At 36.6% G+C, this 9,617-nt stretch overlaps 1 protein-coding gene across 2 annotated transcripts in view; it reads left to right on the forward strand.

Moving 5' to 3' along the window:
* Nucleotides 1-2,606: 2,606 nt before the first annotated feature.
* The window catches only part of LOC107675578 (fibulin-5-like), a 14,318-nt gene continuing 7,307 nt past the window's right edge, over nucleotides 2,607-9,617 (forward strand). The window contains exons 1-5 of one of the 2 annotated variants that reach the window (XM_016469987.1): nucleotides 2,607-2,849; nucleotides 2,952-3,155; nucleotides 4,223-4,277; nucleotides 4,535-4,583; nucleotides 4,676-4,996. In XM_016469987.1, coding sequence (XP_016325473.1) covers nucleotides 3,112-3,155; nucleotides 4,223-4,277; nucleotides 4,535-4,583; nucleotides 4,676-4,996 — 469 coding nt within the window. In that variant the 5' untranslated portion in view covers nucleotides 2,607-2,849; nucleotides 2,952-3,111. Of the gene's footprint in view, nucleotides 3,156-4,222; nucleotides 4,278-4,534; nucleotides 4,584-4,675; nucleotides 4,997-9,617 lie in introns of both variants that reach the window. The other variant, XM_016469986.1, reaches the window with a different exon arrangement.

The raw sequence follows: 9,617 nt of genomic DNA on the forward strand, positions 1-9,617 counted from the left end.
ATTTAATTTTTTTTTTTTTTTTTTTTTTAAAGAGAAAATGGCCATAGTAATTCTCTTTTTGGCTATATCTTTCATAAAAGTTGGGTGGACTTGATTATATAGATTTAGGGTACATTTATACATGTTAGGGTATATATTTTGCGCTGGTGTTTATTTAAAGTTGATCAATCTTTTTGAAGTTTGAAAGACCGCTCATGAAAGTGTTAGTCAACAACAGTGTTTCTCTTTTCTACTGAATAAACTATTCTCTCCTATGTATATTTGCGTTTTCCCTTTTATTTTAATTTATTTATTCATTAATTTAAGCCGCTTAAGTGCTGTTTTAATATGAAGTTGTTACAGTGCCATTCTAATAGTTAGTGTTTGTTTTTATTTAGAAATACATCTCTTCACGATAACTATGCAAAAGGAACTCCTGCTGTTTGGTAATTAATATGTAAATCTAATCCTTAAATTGTACAGTTCTTTTCCATATATTATACAAGACTTTTATAAGGAAACATTTGTTGATCTTTTGCATCCGTGTTGTGCATTTGTTGATCTTTTGCATGCGTGTTTTCTTTTCCCCCCTGCAGACTGTGTAATTTGCAAGGCTGTAATTTAAAAGTACTTATGGAGGCAGTGGTCTAGAGCATTATCAGACCAGATTAACCACAAAAGGGAATGTCCTTCTTTCCCAATATGTCTCTAGGGCAAACCCTGTCCGGAATTCCAATTGTAGCGTAACCATGTCTAAAACAGCCATCTGTTTTCTGGTGTGTAGATTTTTTTAACATTTAACCACTTTAAATAGATGTTAATATTTTGACGTCCAGTTGTGGATATACTACCTTCAAAAGTTTGGAGTCAGTAAGACTTTTTTTTTTCCCAAAGAAATTAATACTTTTATTCAGCAAGGATGATTAAATTGATAAAGTGACAGTAAAGACTACATTGTTATAACATATTAGAAACATACTGTATATAGACATATTAGAAAGTAGTGCACAGGAATAAAGTGTATTTTAAGTGCATTTTAAAATATATTAAAATAGGAATGTTATTGTGAATTGTAATACCATTTCACAATATTACTATGTAAGTGCATCCTCTGTGAGCATAAGAGACTACAAAAAATCGTACAGACCCCAAACTTTTGAACGGTAGTGCAAGTAATGACATGACATTATTATCAAGGTGTATTATGTTGCAATGCATTAAATTCAGCACAGGCAGCATAACTATTCATTCGTTATATACATTTCAACAATATAACGTACAACATATAACAAACATTTCAGTTATGCTGTAGTGCACTGTTTGAATCCTAGCAAGTATTTGTGCTGCTTTGAAGCAAATCCATTGCACTAAATGGTGGAAACACTTTGAGGGTGTTGGATATAGTGAATGTAAGCAGGTGTCAGATTTGAATGCGAACTCTCCTCACACAGCACTCACAAAGCCAGATAAAATAACCCTGCCCTCACCAGGGAACACCTGCTTCAGCCTCCCACATTCCTCAAAGCCATTTTTCCTGCTGTTAGATTGTGTAAGTTTGAACTATCATAACTCTGCTGTCTGTTTTATCAGCGTCAGATCAAGTCTAAACCTTTTTTATATCTCAAGATCTTAATCCAAATGGGCTTTTGTCTCGAGGGTCTGTTAATCTGGCAGACTTTGATCACGTTGAACCTGAACCTGAAAATATTTGTATTTAAGAGTCTAATAAATGTCTGAGTGATTAAAAAAAAAAAGTTCTGTAACATATCACTGATGCTTTCAATGGCTCACTGTAGCCTAACTGATGCAACTCTCAAAAAACTTGCTCTAGTGCTTAAATTCACACAGTTGCCACTGAACGGTTGAGTTATTTCAAGTGAACAGTAGAGAGAGAGTGTGGCAGTGTGCTGCCTGGGGATGTGACCACTGACTCCATCTTCTAGCCTTATCCATGCCAAAAAGCTGATAAACTGTCTCAGTCTCCCAACACAGTCTTCCCTGCTGAATTCAGTCCACATCTGGCCTGCTAGATGCAGCCAAACCTATTCTAAACCCAATTAATCAATAGACAAAAGCAAAAGCAAAGTTAGCTGACATAAATGGATACAATAAAAACAAATTCTGCCTGTGTATGTGCACCTTCCAGTCAAGTGCGTGGGCCGAGTGTGTCAACAGCTCAAAGGTTTGCGGTACAAGGCTATTTCAGCATATTTACACTGGCCAATAGCTAATCAAATGCAGGTCAGGGTGACACTTACTGTGGTCATGGTCTGCTGTCCAATCAGTGCGCGGCAGTCAACTTTTTAAATAAATGTATATTGGTAAATTGTAATAGGAAATCTATTAACGTTCCAACCCAGATTGTAATTTAGTTTTTCAAGGGATCTGGTGTCAGTAACAGTTAGCTAAATGTTAATTTAATTCAATTTAAACAAAAAAACGTTATGTGAAATAAACTATTTTGGTTATAAAGGCTATTTGTGATATGTACATTTTTGATATTTAAAAACTTTCGACATTCAGCTAATACTAACGCGAGAGCAACTTCTTACTTTTCTAACAGCCTGAACGAGTGATTTTGGGTGGTGGAGTCTGTCTGACGTGATGACTCGGCACCAGCACGTACAGTAGCCCTCTCTAAATTTAAGCAGGCTGGTGAGCCTTACAAATTAATTATGCGTCATTTTATAGATTATTTTCTCGGTTTTCCTCACCGCCTTCTTCCTTCTCCTCGTTTTGGTCTGTGGCAGCTCCCTGTGCTCGATTTCGTTCCAAAGGGGGCTGTCTGTCTTTGATGGGATCCAGCTGTTGGCCAAGTACTCTGGGGGCCCGTTTATTTGCATTGCTAAACAATCCGTGGAGTGGGCCGAGTAAGGAGAAATACAGCGAGTTTTCTCTTTTTTATATATATAGTAAGACCCTCCTCTTACTATTAGTCAATGTTCTCACACGTTCTTGCCATCGGTCGACAGGGCGGCCGCATCGGGTGACCAAAGCCAAGTGTCTCGACATTCAAGTGAACGCGCGTACGCGGAGGGAGACCACAAATATCAACTCTTTTCCTATTCCGAGGAGTTTACGGGTTGGCGGTGTGACGTCCTTTCCAAGGGAACCACAAGGATCCACATAAATATGTCATTTGAACTACGTGGCTTGAGTTGGTCGACCAACAAAAGGTGAGTTTAATTAGACAGATGGTGCTTCATGGTAAGCCGTTATAGCATAGCTACATTACTTACAACTAACTAGTATCTATTTTATGCCATAGTGCTTATTTATGACTTGCCACTAAGTAATCCTATAGTGAATAGTAGGCTATGTTTGAACTGACTATTGATTAGATACAAGTACTTATTTAAAAAGTGTCTAATATCTATTCAATTAGTCAATGGTACTTATTCATTTGCAATTAGCTACCATTTCAGTAGTGACAAGTAACTATTCCATTGTTACTAGTGACAAGTTGCTAACTGCCATTGAATTCAATGGGTTCCATTCTTGCTACAAGTAACTATTCCAATAGTTACTAGTTATCTATTCTTGCTTGTCATATGCTTATCTAATAGCTTGTCATATGTAAAGTCAGCATGATTCATATTCATCCTAATGTCCAATTAATAGCTGTCTTCAATTTCTGAAAACTGGAATAGATATAGAACAAATACTGATAATACCAATGGATAGTTACTATGGTGAAACTAGAAAGGATACTAGTGAACAGTTGATATCTGAACCACAGATCCCAAAAGAATTTAGTGGCAAGATATTTCTAATTTGGTACCAGCAGCAATGGAATAGTTAATTGTCACTATTGGGATGGTAACTAGTACCAAATTAATAAGTGCTAGTATGTGATGAGTATAATGACTAACTGAATTGATACTTGTCACTATTGGAATTGAAAGTACTTACCTAAAAAAACAGGAAGACCCTACTAGTGACATATTTAACAGATATTAGTCACTATTGGAGTACTTACTAGACAATAAGTGATAGTATCAAAACAGCTATTAGATATTTTTAAGGATTAAATGTTATCATTGTCACAGTGCTTCAAACTAATGTGTAAACCATGAAAATAAGTTTGTAAAAATTATCCAGCTTATAGAAAAGTGTTTGTTGATGTTCTTGGTTTTGAATGGGCATTCACAGTGCTTATTCCAATGAATGAAACAAACATTTTCATGTGTTTCTTTTTATTTCAGAATGATTTAACAAGCGTTTTTTTGTTTTTTATTTATAGAATGTTGTCAGTTTTAATGTGTGTCGTATGCTGCATTCACTCTGGGAAAAGTCAGGTAAATGAATTTCTGTTTTAAGTCATTCAAGCTTGGCACTGTTGCTCAACGCATGTCGTAATAAGAGTGCCTCACATGTTTTGTTTTTGTTTTTTTTGCTTTTCCAGTGCTGTTGTACATCTTTAACATAAGCATTAACTTTAACATACGATAGCAATATCAAACTACTTCAACATAACTACTTGCACATAAAGAACTCCATAAACTGATGTTTGTTTGTCTATTGGATTGACTATAAAATGCATGTTTCTCTCCAGACTTGCACAGATGGATTTACTTATGACCGCCGTGCCAGACAGTGTATCGGTTAGTGGCACTTCTGCCATGTTATTAAAATGTTAATTGAAACTTGTGTTTCAAATACAGCTGTTAATGCCACCTCTCACATATGCTTTAAGACATTGATGAGTGCCGGACACTACCAGACCCGTGTCGGGGTGATATGCAGTGCGTAAATCAGAACGGTGGATACCTGTGCATCTCCCGTGGACTCTACTCCCAATCCTATGCCCGGAACAGTCCACGCTCCTACCCTGAGCCTTCCTATCCCGAAGAGTCCTACCCTGACAGATCTTTGGGATATTCTGAACCATTAATTCCTAACGTTCCTCCTGTCGGAGCAGGTCCTGGTCCAGGCCCTGGTCCGAGCTACCCAATAGTGAGCCGGTCCACTCCCTGCATCCTTGGATATACACTTGGTGCTGATGGCACTTGTGTTGGTAAGTTTGCCTCATGGTCCTATACATTCCACTATCCCAACCTTGTTAGTTAAAGATAGCATCTGAAAGGTTGTAGGTTCAAACCCAGAAGATTTGATACACATTCCTGGCTTGTCAGGCGATCTTAGTTTGCCTGGCCAGCCATATAATGGTCTTGACTGCTTTTACTTTACCATCCAGACCAGGCCAACCATTTTAAAAGGCCTACCATTATTAAAATTTAGTTTTGTAAAGAAATATGCATGCACAATTACTATCTTCAAAAATGTAATTTAAGACTTAAAGGGGTCATATGATGCGATTTAAATTTTTCCTTTCTCTTTGGAGTGCTACAAGCTCTTGGTGCATAAAAAAGTCTCAAATCCAAAGTTAAATTAAGATCAAAAGGCTTTTAAAGTCTTGAGAAACAAATTCAGTCAGTTAGTGAAGTGTGTGCACACTTTTGGCTGGTATGGTAAATTACCATTTATGATAATATTTTACCATATATTACTACAGGGATACAGTCACTGTAACAATATATGTCAATTAATGACAATTTGCTTATTAGATTAACTTTAGTTGTAGATGTTTATTCAGCAACTTTTTAAGTATGCTATATGTCAGAATAAGATTGAAATAAAGTTAAATTTAAATCCAAGATTAGTGAATTAGGATGGTGACTACTAGTAATAAGTGCTAGTATCTAATCATTATGCATTGGTGACTAACTGAATAGAAACTAGTCACTGCTGGAATACATTCTACTATCTGATGAACAAGATGACCATACCAGTAACAATTTGAATTAGTCACTGTTGGATTTTTAACTAAAAAAAAACAAAAAACAGATACTTAACAGTTTTAAATGTTATCATGCCTTATCGTAGGGCTTTAAAAGTACATGTGAACCAATTATTTGCACTTGATAAAATGTCAAATGCAAGTTTAGTGCACAAAAAGAACTTTATACATTCTGGCAAATGTAAAGCCATTTCTTTATAATAAATAACACAAGCTAAGAAGACTCTTTGAGACGTGGTCGATATTCACTCAGGGTCATATAAGGTTGTGGTCTTATGTTTACTTCATTTTCTGCAATGGTCCATGGGTCTTCTCGCTCTGAAATGAGGCAAATACCCAGTTCTGTGCTGGACTGTAATTTAATAATGGCTGCGGTGGGCTGAGTGGCATCTTAAAGACTTCAGCAGAATGAATCTCGTAATTTGGACTGGATCAGTCATTACTGTGGAACCTCAGAACAAACTACATCTTGTGAAGAGGCAGGAAGACACACAGGAACTGGCATTTAGCCCTCCTTACTGGGATCCAACTTTACAATTCAATAATATCATTCATAAATCATCAGTTTGTAACTGACTCTATGTGGTCTGCTTCTGTTGAAGTTGTTGAGCTGATTGTGGTGTCGGTGATATCTCCTATGTTTTATTGCTTTGATCTAGATAGGTGTTATATATTGTCTCGTCGGAGTCTTTATGCGTGTCAGTGTGCTGACCTATTTCACTTGCCATTTGATAAATAGTAGCACAAATGACTGCTTGCTGTATTTTTCGATATGGTCTGCGGATTTGTCTCGAGTTGGTGCCAGTCTTTGCAGTTAATGCATTCTCCAGTCCTCTCTTGCTCCTCTGCAGAAACACACAATGATAGATTTGTTACCTTTTAAGCCCAAGACAGCCGTGTTATAAAGAAGATACATGCACAGATACGCTCATGATACTTGTGCTTATATGCACATGTCTTGACCTGGGAAAAACTTGGACTGAATAACGAAGATGAATGTTATGTCCTGTACTACATTTTGAACAAAGATAATGGTCTTATAGAGCTATTGAGACATTCAGTACAACAGCATTTTAAGCTTCATTTGGACAAACCTTGAAAAATCTTGTAGACAAACCATTGCAATCTCAGCATCTGTGGTTGCTCGTGCCAAACATGAGGTCACTGGTTGTTGAATGAGATCTGTCATCGACCAGCTGTGCAATTTGTGAGTGTCCTTTGTACAGTGTGTTTGTTATGTATGTTAAGAGATGCTGTTATGGAACAGAAATTGTACAGAAAGTGTGTGTTAAACCATTCCATCATTCATCTAACAGGTATTGCTGTAGTGTTAGTGTGTGTGTTTGTAAAAGCCAGGGAATGCCCTCTTCTTGCCAGTGGCTCTAAGGCTTGAAGGACTAAAACAGTCAACCCAGTCAGTGCCTGAAATGTGCCATCATAAATCCCATCAATCCTGTGTTTAGCTTCAGTAAAGCTTATAGGCACTTCTAAAATGTATGCAACCCTCTGAAAGACAGTTCAGTTCAGGTGAAACTTAAGAAAAGAAGATCTAAAGCTCACTTGTGATTCAGGAATGTGGATGCTTTGCATAAAATCTAAAATTCAAGAGCTTAAATGATCTTATTCTGGGTGGGAACTTGAAAAATATCCAAAATTATTTGATTTGTCAAGTTGAAACTTGCCTACTCAGGCTGTGGGACTGTAACCGGTGTCTGTCAGCAAATGTGGAGTGGGCTCTAGTACCGCAGACTAATTAATGTGTTCTAGCTTAGTGGGATGTCTGGAAATTGAGGTATGATGTCATTATTATTTCTGAGTCATTGAACTTTATATGTAATGCTATTTAAATAAAAAATACACTAGCATTCAAAAGATTGGGGTTGGTATGTTTCTTTATGTTTTAAAAAGAAGTCTCTCATGCATTTATATGAACAAAATACAGTAAAACAGTAATATTATGAAATTTCGTTTTTAATATTTTTATATATTTTAAAATGTCATTTATTTCTATAGTGGCAATGCTGAATTCTCAGCAGCTATTTCTCTGAAAACAGTTGCGCTGCTTAATATTTTTATGGAAAACATGATATCGTTTTTTTCCAGGATTATGTAATGAATGCATTCATTTGAAATAGAAATCTTTAGAAAGTGAAAACATTTTAAATGTCTTTATTGTCACTTTTGATCAATTTAAGTCATCCTTGCTAAAAAGATGTTGAATGGTAGCAAATAAAGATATTTTTTTTATTATCACTATTGACTTTGCATTTTGTATTTTCTGTGTAAAGCCAGTGTAGGACAGTGTAGATCAAGCTGAAAGAGTTGAGCAGCTCCTAAGAGTTATTTCTGATTCTACAGGTAAGGAGATTGTGATCTGCCTGGTTGCTTTTAAAATTTCACCCTCTAACTGTACTTTATGCTATTGTTTTACTGTATTTCATTCACAAATAAGACTCTCCTTGTGGCTGCACTAGACATTCCACACTAAACATAATTACTACTCTGGCTCGCTGTACACCTCACGTTAGTATAATGATTCCAGCTAACTCGCATAGGCTGTGTGAAGTGTTGCTTGACCGTCCTGCTTGAACTATTGCAGTGGCCTAATGTAAATGCCTTTGATATAATTGAAACAATCAGGTGTGTGGTAACAGATCACGGACATTAAATCTCTGGAATGAAGATGTGCGTATAGAAGCAAGAGTTTTGAGTTGGTGCCAGATTCTTGGGTCCTGGATTGACCTCAACCTGTTAGTTCATATTATTAATCATCTACAAGTTTTGTATGGCTGAAAAGTTTCATCTTGCATGTGTCTTTTTAGTTTGATGAATTGTTTTGCTTTAATAAGACAAGCATGTTTTGTGAGTGTGAATTGTAATACCCGTCATTTATATAAATCCCCCACCCTCTTGCGTATTTGTTTGTTGATTTTGCTTTCAGCTAGCAATTAGAGTGTTATGAGCTCATTTTAACACATTTACCATGTGTAAATCCATACAGAATTGCAGATATTCCAAATATGAGTAAAGCCTTCAGATTTTGTCTGGGCTTACTTTTAAGGGATTGAATATCTCTGATGTGAAGACTAGATGATTTAATGACCTCAGCAACATCTGGTATTTGGGCCCCTTGTTGAATTTAATGAATTGTACCGTAGTAAACTTGTTAAAAGTCTAGTAAAAGTCATGATTCTGACCACATGAATGATATCACCCGTCAACATTTTATATCATTGATCTCTCTTCCTCTTTCACATGCAGACACGTTTCCCTCTCTTTCATTTACACACCATGTCTTTCCTCTGAACTTAATTTAAATTTTGTGCTAAATTTACTGTAAAATCTCTGGATCAGATCTGATCTCCAAAATGCTGGCATTCCCAGAATGCTCCAGATCCTTTTACCTCAGATCAGACGTGTGTGGTAGTACACATGTAATCCAGATGCTCTCAGTCACTCTCTGGGGCCCAGCTGGGCCTCATGTCTCATGTGGCCGCATCTCTGCTATCAGACCTAGCTGTAATGACTCCACTTCATAATAATGCTTTGCGATGTCTAGTATTAACAAACTGTATAATAGTTAAGGATCTGACCTGCTAACACAAAAGTTCAATTGCTGTAATGCAAAACAGGTGACTGCCTTTGTGATTATACTGCAAGGTAAGGTACTTTCGTTGAAATGCCAAATGCAAGTGAATGGGTAATTTAAAAGGGCACAAGTAACTTATTATGGAATTTCAGCTTGGCTTGCCAGGACCCATTGCATCACTCTACCCAAATAGTTACAGTGGGACTGTTGGCAGCTTTGACCAAAAGAAACTAATTATCTGGCTTTCAC

This window comes from Sinocyclocheilus anshuiensis, unplaced genomic scaffold (assembly GCF_001515605.1).
Source record: "Sinocyclocheilus anshuiensis isolate Anshui unplaced genomic scaffold, SAMN03320099.WGS_v1.1 scaffold1097, whole genome shotgun sequence".
Classification (NCBI taxonomy): domain Eukaryota; kingdom Metazoa; phylum Chordata; class Actinopteri; order Cypriniformes; family Cyprinidae; genus Sinocyclocheilus; species Sinocyclocheilus anshuiensis.